Source organism: Mastacembelus armatus, chromosome 6 (genome assembly GCF_900324485.2).
Source record: "Mastacembelus armatus chromosome 6, fMasArm1.2, whole genome shotgun sequence".
Taxonomy (NCBI): domain Eukaryota; kingdom Metazoa; phylum Chordata; class Actinopteri; order Synbranchiformes; family Mastacembelidae; genus Mastacembelus; species Mastacembelus armatus.
In genome coordinates, this window is record NC_046638.1 from 23,980,154 (window position 1) to 23,994,901 (window position 14,748).

At 41.8% G+C, this 14,748-nt stretch overlaps 1 protein-coding gene across 3 annotated transcripts; it reads right to left on the reverse strand.

The window, feature by feature from the left end:
- Positions 1–637: 637 nt before the first annotated feature.
- Positions 638–7,709, reverse strand: neto2b (neuropilin (NRP) and tolloid (TLL)-like 2b). 3 transcript variants are annotated; one of them, XM_026312298.2, is made up of 12 exons: positions 7,471–7,709; positions 6,088–6,144; positions 5,746–5,886; positions 5,018–5,266; positions 4,711–4,758; positions 4,444–4,571; positions 3,316–3,417; positions 2,985–3,111; positions 2,394–2,507; positions 1,979–2,109; positions 1,800–1,892; positions 638–1,721 (listed from the first exon to the last, which is right to left on the reverse strand). In XM_026312298.2, the coding sequence occupies exons 1-12, from the start codon at positions 7,478–7,480 to the stop codon at positions 1,272–1,274; spliced, it is 1,650 nt and encodes a 549-aa protein (XP_026168083.1). In that variant the 5' UTR covers positions 7,481–7,709; the 3' UTR covers positions 638–1,271. The 3 variants fall into 3 exon arrangements, with proteins under 3 accessions (XP_026168083.1, XP_026168085.1, XP_026168084.1); XM_026312300.2 differs by having other exon boundaries at positions 5,746–5,934; XM_026312299.2 differs by lacking the exon at positions 4,711–4,758.
- Positions 7,710–14,748: the final 7,039 nt, after the last annotated feature.

Below are 14,748 nucleotides of genomic sequence, written 5' to 3' on the forward strand. Positions count from 1 at the left end.
ATTGCTCAAGGTTCAAATCAAAAGGCTTTATTTAACAGAACAAGGCAAAAACAGGAAACAGAATCACTTGGCTTGGCAGGGACAGATCATGGCAGGAAAACTCAAGGACATGAAACATGAACACGGGACAAAGACATGGACACAAGGGAACAAGGCATGAGGGTCTGAGTCACACGCATACTTGGGGACACATCAGACCACAGGGAAACATGGACACGAGAACAGGGAATCAAGGCGTGAAGCTGTCTGGGTCACACACACTCGGGGAGACGCACCAGAACACACAGAAACATGACTATGAATAGGAACACAAACACGAACATGAACAGAGAAAAGCATGAGGGTGTACACTAAGGGAACATGACACATCTACTCAACATGGTGAGGAGATTCAGGGAGGACAACACACAAAACACCTTGGACAAAGAACAGTCTTGAAACAAACATAAAGAAAAGAAATGACTTAACTTAACCCTGGGAAAACAAAAGAGCAGTCCATGATCAAAATCCAAAAGAAGAGAAAACAAAGCAGACTTGAGGCGTGGCAAAATCAGGCATTCTAGGCATGGAACGTAAGTGTATCAAAAGACAACCTGGCAACTAAACTGTGGAAGAACAAAGGTATATAAAGTGAGGGAACAAAACAAGGCACAGGTGAGTCAACTCAAAATAATCAGGTCAACGTAAAGAGACACAGAACGAAACAAAACCAGGTCCTGTCATGATCTTTCAAAATAAAAGGAACAGGAAGTCACAAAATGCGGATCATGACACTTTAATGCTATTTTTACTTTTAATGGTAGAACCAACTCTGTACCAAAAACATGTTGACACTCTTCCTAAACCAACAGTGTAGATGTTTGTTCTTTATCATGATTAATAATAAATCAAACAAAAACTACTTCGCTTTAAATATTCCCTTAGAGCATAAACACTGATTTAAATGTACTTCAACAAATCTACTTGCTTTACCGTAAAATGTATTTGACCAAATTCATTAATAAGAGGAACAATACACAACTTTATCATCTGTCTTCCTTTTTACACAAATATAACAACAGCTTCCAGTCCAAACAGTATATTAAATTTCATAAAGTTCCTGGAGCTCTGCTCAAGAACAGATTCTTTATCAGTTTTATTCAAGGGAGACACATTCGCTCCACAGTGAAATGAAAATCTTCTTCCTCTTTCCTGTTAATGTATGAGCTCTGCCCTCAAACTGTGAAATGACTGTAAAGTTGTTGCTGTATGATTTACTGGGTCTTTTCTTGTCAGAAATCCATGGACAAGGATCTTTGCTGGGCCATTTCAAAGTTCCCTCTACGGCTTCCTGCTCTGTGCACATACACATCATACCTTCCATCTTCCTCCTCCTCTTCATCCTCCTCCATCACTCTGTCTTGCCGCCCCATCGTCCTATCCCCCATGTTGTGATGGACCTGCATTCGGCCTGGTTTCATACTAGGCCAGCTCTTCTTACGCTGACTGCTGTTCAAGTCCCTGAAGGGAGGTAAGGTGCTCTCGAAGTCCCCTCTGAAAGGCAGAAGCTCAATGGATCCCCTGCCCAAACTATGTACAGGCTGATTGGCTTTGATAGAGTTGACAGAGGCCTGAGAGCCACAGTGGTGTTCATGAATGCAGCGTGAGCCTGATGAGGATCTCCTGAGAGCTTGCAGGGACTGGAGTTCTTCTGATAATTCCCCAAGGTCCCCAGACATCTCCTAAAAAGAATATTGTTGTGACATTTGCATGAAAATCAACACATATAGATAATAACATATCAATGTAATCACACTAACCTTGTCTCTGAGAGTAAAGAGTTCATAATGAGGAGGGTCAAACACCTCCTGGGAGTTGCTTCGATGAAACAGGTTATTCTTACGTACCAACACCTTCAAAATATGATTAAACACACTTGACAAATGACCTATTTCTATAGGTTAGTAGTATGTTGGGGCTTATTTATGACTTGTCTTACCTTTTTTCGTGGCTGTTTGACTTGCACCAGGATGGAGAAAATGAGTAGCAGCAGCACTACTCCCGTAGACACACAGATTATTGTCCCATGAGTCTTTGTGACGTGATGAAAAACAGTTCTGCTTTTTTTCTCTGAATGATGGAGATAAAGAGAGCAATTAAAAAAAGGCAATAAAGTATGAGAGACATTCAGAGACACTGAGAGTGCATTAAGTACATTAGTCATTTACTCATTGACATACACGTCAGAACAGTCTGTATCTTTGGTTGTCAGCTATAAATTTAGAACCTTTACAAAAAGAAAGCACTCTGATAAAGAATCCTCAAGGAGGCTTAATGTGACACAACAGAGTCAGGCATGACCTGCATTGAATTACATAACACAGCATAACTTAGTTTTGGCACAGCTGGAGTACCTATGCAGTTGCTTTCATCCCAAGGAAAGACACAGTTTTGTACTCCGTTGCAAACCAAAGAGTTGTTGATGCACATGTTAGTGTGACAAAAGAACGCACTGCCTGTACAAGGTGCTGAAAAATAGACACGGTGAATCAGTATATGCTTTATCACTGTCAAAGCAAACAAAGCCATGAATAGTAAAACAAAAACTGCTGCAGATTTGAAAAGTGCTTATTGAATTATGAAAATGCTCTTTCTCTCTGTTCCTATGAATACATGGACAACCACTTTTTGTAATGTTTTAATACATTATGAATTTGAACACATTTTCTACAACTGTCAACAAGACAACTTTATTCTTAAAAAGCTGCAGCACTAAAGCTCAACCACAGAAAGCTGCTATTACAGCCACATAATGTATTTCCCCTCTCACAGCACAATAAAGCTAAACAAATGGGACACTGGGAAAACATTCACAATGGGTGAAAGTCCCTGAGTCCCGCCCAATGTCAGCTGAGATTGAAGACTGTCATTTTAAACTGGGCTAAGCCATATAGAGGATGAATAAATGGATGACAGAGGTTAAGAAAATCAAAGGAGAAACTCACGGTTTTCAAAAGAAGTGAACAGCATCCGAAAACGGCTGAGACGGCTCGTCTCATCGGCCCACATCCTCACTACTCCGACACCAGTGTCTAGCATTATATCGTTAGCTACTGTACTACAAAACTTGGCCTGCAACAAACCACACACTTGTCTCTTAAGGTTTTGAATGTAGTCTCACTGAGGCCAAGGTCACAGCTCAGTTGCTGAGTCAAATAAATTTCAGCACAATATGTGAAATGCATCAGATCAAGGGGCTTTAATATGACATATGACATATTATGATATGTGACATATCATAACATAAATGATTATATTACTATATTACTGTATTACCTTTAGGTCTTCAATAGCATTACTGCCATCATAAACAGCCACAAAGTTCTTCTTACATTCATTTGAGTTTTCCATCTGATATTCCAGGAATCGGAGATAAATCTGGAACAACCAAACAGACAAAGTAAAAGACATTTTATTGAATTTTTGAAACAATTCAGTGCAATATGCATATTGCATCTCTGTAGTAAAGCATTAAATACAAATCGTTTTACAGTAGCTTTGTGGTGTACTTTTGTAGACTGTTGTATTATCCGTGCATATTTTGTCTTATAACGTGCTTATATCTCACGTCAGGGAATGTTTTGTAATAAATGATGCAAGTTTTTGTGATACAAACTTCATTTTCTAATCTACATTGCCTGTATTCATGATTACAGAAATTATATGAAACAAAATCACATATTGTCTTTTCAAATAACATACTGTTTGTTTGTTCCCAGTGTATCACATCATCTCTTCTCCACTTTTTAGCTTTCCTTGACTCCTTCTCTGCACTTTTTCCTTATACACTACTCACAAAAAGTTAGGTATATTTGACTTTTTCAGAATTTCAGAATGCACCTAAAATGCACTATAACCTTTACAGCTGAACTTAATTTGACCTTCTCTAAACTTTTGAATGCACATGTTCAATGTTTCAGTACTTATTGAATAACATGGTGTTCTCTAACAAGGTGATTAACCACAAAAATCACTACAAGTGTCTGATCCATGACCATCGACCACTAAATGTTCTGGTTCAATGACAGTTTGTATTTAAACAGTCCTCTTCATCATGCTGTTCACATTTTGACATCATGAGACCAAGACGACACCTAACAATTGACAAGTTATTGAGACATTGAAATTTTTTGTTGTGGTGTATAATGTTTTCAATAAATTAAATTAAAAGAAATTACCATTGCATACTTCTACTTAAATGCCCTACTTTCATGATATAATATCACTGTAGTATGAACTTTTTACATTTTCCATAAATTTCACCTGAAAGTCGAATATCCCTAACTTTTTGTGAGGAGTATCCAGTCATTACAAATACAGATAAGCTATGAAAAAAAAGTATTCTGCTGCTGTGCATGGGATGATCAGGCATAATGTAAACATTTAACATGTCACATGCCATACCCTGCTGTTTGTTGGGGCTCGTATAGTCCAGATGCAGTCCACTGCCTGGTCTGATCTCATTTTGTACTCTTCCTCCACCTGACTGGAGCGGATCACGCCATCAGCCCCAGATAGCTCAAACTGACAATCTGACCAACAGATATTGGAGAAAAAATGATAATGCAAATGAGAGAAAACGGAGTTTATGGGTTTTGGTGAGAAAGTCCCACAACTTTGCATCACATTAAACTAAAGATGTCCAACTGAAATGGTTCAAGGTTGGACTACCTGGGATGGGGTTTAAAAGTCCTCCCACATGCAGATAAAATTCAGGATCTTTGGGGGAAATAACAGAGACAGAGAGAGATATCCCACTATTAGTGCCACTATTACTTAGAGTACATTTGAATGTTAAATAAAAGCACAGCCCCGTGACCCTGAGCCAGGAAAAGCGGGTATAGAAAATGGATGGATGGATGGATAAAAGCACAGACATTAAGTGGAAGTAGACTATATGAAAAGTCAGTAAATACCAGGATGGTGCAGTGAGAACATTGTCAAACGGGAATCAATAAACCATCGCACTGTGAATCACCTGCAGTAAAGCTGTATTGGACCTGGAAGCCAATCCCCTCCAGCTCTTCATCACTGAAGAAGCGGATCCACATGAAGCGTCCGCTCGAGAGGACCAGTCCAGGACTGGCAGAGCCACAGAAGCGATTGATGAGTGGTGAGAAGCTGAAGGGACCATCCCGCACCTCAATGTGGTCAAAACGACACTCAAATGACGCCTCAATGTAGAAGGCCTTATCAAACAGTAGCTCTATTCTCTGGCGGGGAAGTGCTGAGGGAAGATGGGTGATAGGTCACTTCTACTTCCAGACAGGAGGATCAGGGCTATTCTAACACCAGTGCAGTGAAAAAATACTTCCTTTGGTCAAATTTTTCTCAGTGTTGCTGATTTTTTCAGTATGATGGCAGCAGCTTATTTCTGTGTTAAAGGCGAAAACCTGAATTGCACATGGTAAGTTAGTCAGACATTGCCTTGTTACTACGACAGACAGCACTTAAACTCCTCAAATATAACCCAAACATACTGTGTTACCAGTCCATTATTAGTATCATGGTCAAAGGAAAGAGGCATCATCTACATTTTTATTCATTTCTGTTAGTGGCATTTTTTCTCTCTAATAGATTCCTTTTCATTAACACCAGACCCCAAACAAACAACAGACTTTACTTAATGACAAAATCTGCAACAGACAGAAAAATTTGATTTTCACAGCCATGTAATTACAAGGCTCAGTGCATGTTGTCGATTACCTTCCAGTACATACAGGCACTCCTTATTGGGAGGGTACATGTTCGGGTAGTTTGGAGAGCTGAAGGTGCCACCATCTGTGTTTCGCACCCAGTTTCCACAGTGACGAGTTTGCCGTGGCCTAACTCCTTTTGATCCTCCATCTGCATGTGACATGACATCCAAGTAAGACTATGATGCCGATAGTCAATCTGATAGAAATACGTACAGTTAATGGTATCAACAATCAACTTCTAAGATGCAGTTGTGTACCTACTGACTTCACTTTAATTCAATTAGAATGAGTAACTTAATTTAATGCAGTCATTCTATCAAAAGCAGGGAAGTGCAAATATAAATCTTACCCTTCGTCTTTTGTGTCAAAGCAAATCCCTCCTCAATGAACAGGAGAAATAGCCAGACTGTAAAAGAAGCAGATAATGTAATGAGGGAGGGTACAACCAAGGAATAATGGAAATAGAGACAGAGCTTAGCAGGATTTTTGTGTGTCTTGTCTCAGAGCATTTGCCTGAATCCCTGAATGTATATAACAGGCCAGAGATGTAGAGTTCAAAAGCTTGGAGGTAGGAAGGGAAAAGGGACATGCTGCTTCCACCATCTGCTTCCTTAAGTCTTACTCCTATTTTTGCATCCTACTTTTTAAGGTATATATACAACACACTGCATGAATCTGCTAATGCCATGGTACTGTGCAAGGACATCTCATGATAATTATATTAAAAAAGCCTCTGTGTCATGAAATTTTCTCTTGTGCCACATTTGTGCACATTAATAAAATATGACCTGAATACAGCAGCTGGCCCAAAGGCACCTGGCCACTACAGTCTGTTCTGAGTTTGCACCAGAATAGCACATTCATAAGTTACCACACTGCTGTGCTAAACTGCAACACACAGAAAGTGCAGTTCTACTATATCCAAACATCTGTACAGGAGGCTTGTTGTATATGTCAGCTGTAAACAATGCAAGGACCCATTTATAAAATTCATAGGCTATTATATATCTTCTTACTATATATCTTTGAAAACTACTGCTGTAAAATGATCAAAAGAATCAACTAATCTGACTCCAGACATTCAGAAAAGCCCATCTAAAAAAAAAAACAATTAAGAATCTATGTAGGTTTTACAGTAGTCTACTCTAAACAAATGCTGTTTACTGTAAACAAGTACTGTTTACTACTTATTTCAATGAAGCAGGCAGAGGAAAGTGCAATGACATTAATCTGTGATTTTCTCTGTACAAACTCACTTCCACAGATCCCAAATTCAGTGCGTGGAGGAGGAACTGAAGCAGCAGCGTCAATGCAAATCCTCCACCAGTTCAGGCACTGAGCCACCACTGGCTGACACAAACGGGAAAATTAATGACTCCCCTTCATTTTCACTCTGTTGTAGCAGAGAAGAGCTGTCCCCTCGGCACCTAGACTCCAGGCGCCAGACACACTCCAAATCTTTTGTTTTTGTTATGGGGGTGTCCTGTATTTTTTAAGTCTCGAGAAAATAGGATGTAAAAGTTTTCCATCCTAATTGGTATGACTAATTATTTAGTGCAAGATTCATTCAGGTGGATTTGATCCCGAAAATATCCGAAGTTTGTAAATAACCTGCCATGAAAGCGTCATCTCGAAAGGTTAGAGAGTAAAATATTATCAAATATCACAAAAATTGTCATTTCTCACTCTCCGCACCAAGACAGAAAACAGAGGAGTAAGTGGTTCCACTCACCAACATGCATCCTTCCTTTTCTGGGTTTTGAAAACTGCGTGTCCTTCACATTCCCCTGCCCGTTTAAGTCAATGGTCCGGATAAGCGCATGTTAGATTTACAAAATCCAACTTTCACCTTTTCATCCTAATCTCACTGGTCAAGATAAGAGAAGCTTCTGGCGCAAAAAGGAGCCGATGAACTGCCTCATGAAAAGTGTTAGATGAGCGCAGTGTTTCCTGCATCAGCCTGAGACATAAACAGACGATCTGTCTGCAAACGCAAGCGGGTTTGAGACTGGGCTCAAGTTGACGCGATTGCGCAAGTGCAGAATCACAGACAAGTAATAAGTGATATGATCTGATATGGTCTATTGGGCATAATGATTAATATATCAGGAATTCCTTTTTTTTTTTTTACATTTAATTAGCTGATAAAGGGTCCAGAAGGTAGGCAGACACACACACACACACACACACACACACACACACACACACGCACGCACGCACACACACACACACACACACACACACACACACACAGGACACCTGTGCCAAAAATACTCACTGGGAAGAAAACGGACACTTCATCACTCTGCATCTCTATTTAGAGGAAAGAGCACTCTGACTAAAGCCTGGAAATCTGACTAGAGCTGCATAAAGATGAGAGTGTGAGCGGAGAGTTGGTGGGAACCTGTCACAGTGTCCGTGGCAGATTTGTGCCTCTGCTCTGAATCACAGTATGTTTATGTATGTTGATGTATGTTATAAACTCCACTCCTTGACTTTCACAGTGACACTTGAATTTATTTATCCATTAACACATTTTTTTGTAGTTTCTCCTAAGCAGACAGTCATTAATCAGACAAAAAGACTGAAAGATGAACTAAAGCAGCAGTCATTTTATTTTCCCAAGTCACTTTAGTGTGATGATAATTACAGGATGACAGTTAATGTGTGGACACTGGATCAGCAGCTCAAGTACAAAAGTCGCTGAACAACATCTACATAAAGTGTGTTCACATTATGTTCAGCCATCACAGGATGAAGATAGTACTGCATACCATATAATGTGCCAGTTCAATCTTTACAATTTACTGATATTATGTTATCATATCTAATAAAGTAAATCAATAAAGAAAGAAATCTGAATAAAGTATCTTTCTATATCTTAATAAGTGTAAATTCTACCATAGTCTATGAGCCTCTTAGCAGTAGATGTGATGAGACTGCTACCTTCCTGCCAAAGTCTGTAATTTATGCTGAAAAGTCTTACATCTTTTGTTCCCCTGATGACAATGATTATTATTTCCTTCTGTGATTTGTTGATGTTCTATTTCTCACAAAGAACTTGCTCAGACAAATTTAAGTCAGACAAGGAAAACAGCAGCCACCAAACTTAACAAACAACCAGCAAAGCTGTGGCCTTTGGGTTTTCCTTTAAGAAAGCCCAAAGGCCACATTTTTAATGTCTTTAATGTCTCCAAGGCCATCATTATTCAGCAAGGTGGGACCAATTTTTCTTACACAGTGACAACCTTGAGAAAAATTAATTCAGCAGGTGATGAATGCACCACCCACATAATATATTCAGCATCATAAAGTTGCATCAGGTGGGACTGCTGAAAAACACTTTTCTCTTGTGACTGATTGTAAATTGAAAGTGAGGTCTCAGAGAGGCATGAATCACTTATTTGGGTATGTTGTGTTTGGGTGTGCTGGGTTTGGGAAGCTTGCTGTGAGTTGTGTCACATTTGAACTCACTGCTGAGCATCAATGAATCCCAGCCGTTGTACCCATGACCAGATGTTACGGTTGGCTACTGTCACCGTCACTGAGAGCCCTGTGTGCCACTCACACAGTCACTTGTAAACACAAATGCAAACTGACAAACAGATACTTGTGCACATTTGTTTACTGCACATCAAAGGAATTAAAATAAATCTGCTGCTATCTGTTTCTATGGTAACCAGGCTGGTGTCTCTCCTGAGACAGTCAAGGACCTAGAGAGCAGTGGTCATAGGGGTTTCGACATAGACGGGGATCAAAGCTGAGGTGTCCTTCAAGGTTTTGTGTCCACTGTGCATATTAATGCAGCCCTGTATAAAATGCAAAGTCAATGGTCAATGTGTGGGCTCTCTCTGTGAGAGTTATTCAGCAGGCTGATGAAAAGGGCGTTATATGCTATGAATGTGATGTTTCCAACAAAAATGATTTGCTTAACAATGTCTGGCCTGGTTGTTTCGTACTTTACATGTTTTGTTCCTACTGTAATGCAATAGAAACTATTACACTTTCTTTTGGCAAAACAATCATATCTGGCTGCCATCCCATCCATCCATCCATCTTCTTTCACTTATCCGGGACTGGGTCCGGGACCAGACTTCCTTTTCCCTGGACACTTCCTTCAGCTCTTCCAGGGGGACACCGAGGCGTTCCGAGGCCAGCCGGGAGACATAGTCCCACCAGCATGTCCTGGGTCTTCCCCGGGGCCTCCTCCCGGTGGGACATGCCCGGAACACCTCCCCAGGGAGGCCCCCAGGAGGCATCCGAAACAGATGCCTGAGCCACCTCAACTGACTCATCTCGATGTGGAGGAGGAGCGGCTCTACTCCGAGCTCCTCCTGGGTGACCGAGCTCCTCACCCTATCTCTAAGGGAGCGCCCGGCCACCCTGCAGAGGAAGCTCATTTCAGCCGCTTGCATACGAGATCTTGTCCTTTCGGTCATGACCCAAAGCTCATGACCATAGATGAGAGTAGGACCGTATTCTGACCAGTAAATCTAGAGCTTCGCCTTCCGGCTTAGCTCCTTCTTCACCACAACGGACTGGTACACCGACCGCATTACTGCTGCCGATGCCCTGATCCGTCTGTCAATCTCACGTTCCGTCCTTCCCTCACCCCGAGATATTTAAATTCCTCGACCTGAGGCAGGATCTCTCCCCTGGCCTGGAGATGGCAAACCACCTTTTTCCGGTTGGGTACCATGACCTCAGACTTGGAGGTGCTGATTCTCATCCCAGCCGCTTCACACTCGGTTGCAAACCACCCCAGCGCACGCTGGAGATCCTGGCTCGATGGAGCCAACAGGACAACATCATCTGCAAAAAGCAGAGATGAGATCCTGTGGTCCCCGAACTGGACTCCCTCCAGCCCCTGGCTGTGCCTAGAAATTCTGTCCATAAAAGTAATAACTGGTGACAAAGGGCAGCCCTGCCGGAGTCCAACGTGCACTGGGAACAGGTCTGACTTACTACAATGCGAACCAAGCTCCTGCTCCATTTGTACAGAGACAGATAGCCCTCAGCAAAGGGCCCCGGACCCCATACTCCTGGAGCACCTCCCACTGGATGTTGCGAGGGACCCAGTCGAATGCCTTCTCCAAGTCCACAAAGCACATGTGAACTGGTCGGGCAAACTCCCATGAGCCCTTGAGCACCCTTGAGCACCCTTGAGCACCCTTGAGCGGGTATAGAGCTGGTCCAGTGTTCCACAACCGGGACGGAAACCGCATTGTTCCTCCTGAATCCGAGGTTCGACCACCGGCCGGATCCTCCTCTCCAGCACCCTGGCATAGACCTTCCTCGGGAGGCTGAGGAGTGTGATCCCTCTGTAGTTGGAACACACCCTCCGGTCCCCTTTCTTAAAAAGAGGAACCACCACCCCGGTCTGCCAATCCAGGGGTACTGTCCCTGAATGCCACGCAATGTTGCACAGGCGTATCAGCCATGACAGCCCAACAACATCCAGAGACTTGAAATACTCGGGGCGGATCTCATCCACATATCTGCCATCCCATATTAGTCAAAAGCTCGGCAGTAGCTACTGATGGAGTTTGTGGTGAGGCCATTCTGACAACATCCAAGGTCAAGAATTAATGCTCAGTTTATACAGAGGGACAGGGAAACTTAAAAACGCTCAAAAATTGGAAATTTGAACATGGGCAAAAAACAGGGCAAATTTCAACTGCTGATGAAGATCATGTGATACAATCTCACTGACACACTTTTTTGTAGCTTCTTCTGCACACACACACATTTATAACCACTAAAAATAATGCTGAGGGAGAAAATACAAACTAAAGGAGGATAACGAATCTGAAACCTTTCATTTGCAGGGTCAGGATTGTAATTAGCATTTTGATTGGAGTCCCAACCAGGCAAGTGATTGTGCTTAATAGTGTTCACCTAAGGATGAAATTAACATCTTTAATTAGGCAGACTCTACAGCTGAGCGAACCCGCTGACATTGTTGGGTGAAACCATCTTCCACTCCCTTCATTTTTAGGCCCGAGCAGAGACCGAAGGTCCCAGCGCAGGAACTATTATTGCTCACTGTGCAAGGGGGGGGGGGCTTTAGGTATCACCTAGCGTTGACCGACACCCCACCATGACGTGGCAATGCGCGAGAGCTTTCGGAAAATGTATATGATGCAGTTGTCGGGCGCAAGAGGAAATGGCAAGAGGAAATCATTAGAAATCATTAGAAATATTATTTTTATTTTTCTTCTTCTGCCGTAAAAACCTCAAATTTGACCCCTTGAACGTGTGAAAACTCACCAAAATTTGCCCCAAAATAAGAATCGCGTGAAAATTTGATATTTTATAGGTTTCATAAACGACCTCAGAAGAATGGCTCTTCAGCGCCCCCGACAAAGGTGAAAATACATTACGCCAATGGGAGGCCATCTAAATTTTTTTCATCGCAGAGCCACCAAAATTGGCATGTTTACTCTTCATGTCAGGCCAAGAAAAAAAAGCTTATCATGTCGAGGTCATATGATCAACAGGAAGTCCACCAGTTGGCAGTTTATCTTGAGGTCATTGAGTTCGCTGTGTTTTTGCTCACCTCGAACTTGAGCGAACTCCTTGGGCTTTTGACCGAATGAGCTCATTCTTGGTCAGTCTCATCTACACAAGAGGGGCGACTAAAGTTATCCAAATTTCGTAATTAATTTTTACGGTTTTCCTTTGGCGGAGCCGCCCAGTTGACGTACGTTTTTGGTACTTTCGAGGTGTGATAAATAGCACACGCATTTTCGGATTTGAATCTGACCAATTGATGAATTTTAGACCCCGGGGGCCTGAATCCAGGTGATTGAACAAAATCACAATCGGCGCTATAGCGCCCCCTGTATAACAATTTGAAAATTTGCAAAAATGTGAATGGAGAACCAAAATTTAGTTTGTCAGAAATGGACCACATTTTGCACACAAATCCTTTAGGGCATTCTGAGCAAAAAAGCCAATGAGAGTCATGCTCTATTTTCCACGCTTTTGCCTTGGAGAGCCAATTATTGGGGGCTAATCAATTCAGAGGGCGGGGGTGCTCGCGGAGGCTTTCCAATTCAGCGGGGGCGCAAAGAAGCTGGAGGGGGAGGTGGTCTCCTCAGGGGGAGGTGGTCTCCTCAGGGGGATGGTCCGTTCAGGGGGAGGCGGTTCGTTCGTGGAGGCGGTTCGTTCATGGAGGCGGTTCGCTGGGGGACGCGGTGTGCTCGAGGCGAGGGCCGCTTATCGCCGCTTGCGGTTATATTTTCTTTTATTTCTTTATTTCCTTACTGTAAAGGAACACATGCCTGTCCCGTCTGCACGCTTGTGTCTCGTATTGAAAATAATTTTGTAGTTTTAAAAAGAACAGTGAGCTTTTAATGAAACTGTGAACTTTATGGTCAGGGATTACATAGCCAGAGGTTTCATGCAGTTCAACATGTAACAATGGGGTCAAGAGGTCCCAGTAGCTCTTCAACTGTTGCCAAGCACACAGTAATACGCTATCTGGACGTGCTTTGAATCCATGCCACTGATGCTTGATCTGCCCGCTGCAGTAAAAAACAACAGATTGACGAAAAGCACTTTTATCAGCTTCTGAGGAAAAGTCATTAAGATACCACCATGAGCCTTTGATTGGCAGGAAATCCCTGTGGATTTGGCCTATTACTGTTGATGAGGAAGCACTTTAATAGGGTGGAACAAATTGTTGTGTCCCACCAACTTCTCATTTATCATCACGATGATTTTTTTTAAGTCTCACACACACTTTAGTGTAGTTTATTGCCTTTGCTCATGTCATGGGCATTTTATGTTACAACTAATCACTTATGTTCATGTTCACCGTGTGAAATCCTTCATTCATCTGAGGACACAAACACACAATGTCATCTAGCAAAATAATACCTTGTCTTCAAGATACCTAAAACATAACTTACATTTTCCTTTTCCAACTTAAAATCTGCTCATCAAACATCATCTACACAAAAATTACTTGAAATTTAATCATCCCCATAGATGATTCCTTACATAATAGTCAGCTTAAGGTTCAAAGCCAGCATGTCTCAGGAGAGCCAGCCACTGAGGTTAAACACAAATATCCTATTTCTAGACAGATTTAGACATATGTGATATCATGCAGCAGGAACAGCTAATGCTAAACTCCATTCTTATGTCTGGTCCATATGACAACAGATTAGATGAAGAAAGGAAACAAAGGAAGACGACACAAATCTCTGAAAAACAGCACATGACATGTCAAATCAACATGTAAGATCCAAGATACTGTTGGTTTGGTTGGCTACTAACTGTTTTAGCTGGAGCTCTAACCCTCACCTAAGACCCTCAAACACCCCTTTCACATTGTAAGGAGCAGCCAAAATATCCTCACAACAGCACTAGGCCTACTGAACTAAAATGACTCCTGACAACCACAGAGGGACATGTATACACACATACACAGTTTCTCAGAAAACTTTTCTAATTTGCCTTTAGTACAAACTTTTAGTGTCATGCAAATAGATCATTCACTCTCTTCACCTTTTTACTCTCTGATTTCTTCTTCTAGTATTTTGTTACTTCTGAGAACTAACCTAAACTAATCCTAAACAAGTGTAAATGAATGAGGGGAAATGAATAAGCTATTTCGTTATTCAGAAAATGCCATCTGGGAATTTGCTACTTGGGGCATCTTTGTTTTCAAAGATATGAAGCAAAACCATGAATAAAGGCACACTGTCACTGAAAGATTTTTGGCAAACACTCTATGGGTAAGGAGAGGGCATTTGTAGGATCTTGATGAGCTGACTTATGGCTGCATTGCTCACACTGGTAGAACTTGTTTCCCCATTGTCTCAGATTTTCTAATAGTCAGGTCAAATGCAAGAAATGGCCTCTACCATGTCATACATGGTGATCATTTTAGTAACAGAAAAACATCACTTCATAACATAGGTTTTCCCCTTTAACCACATTTATTGCCTGTTTTGTTTCTACATGGCTGCAGACATAAAGACGTTTCAACCCATTTAGA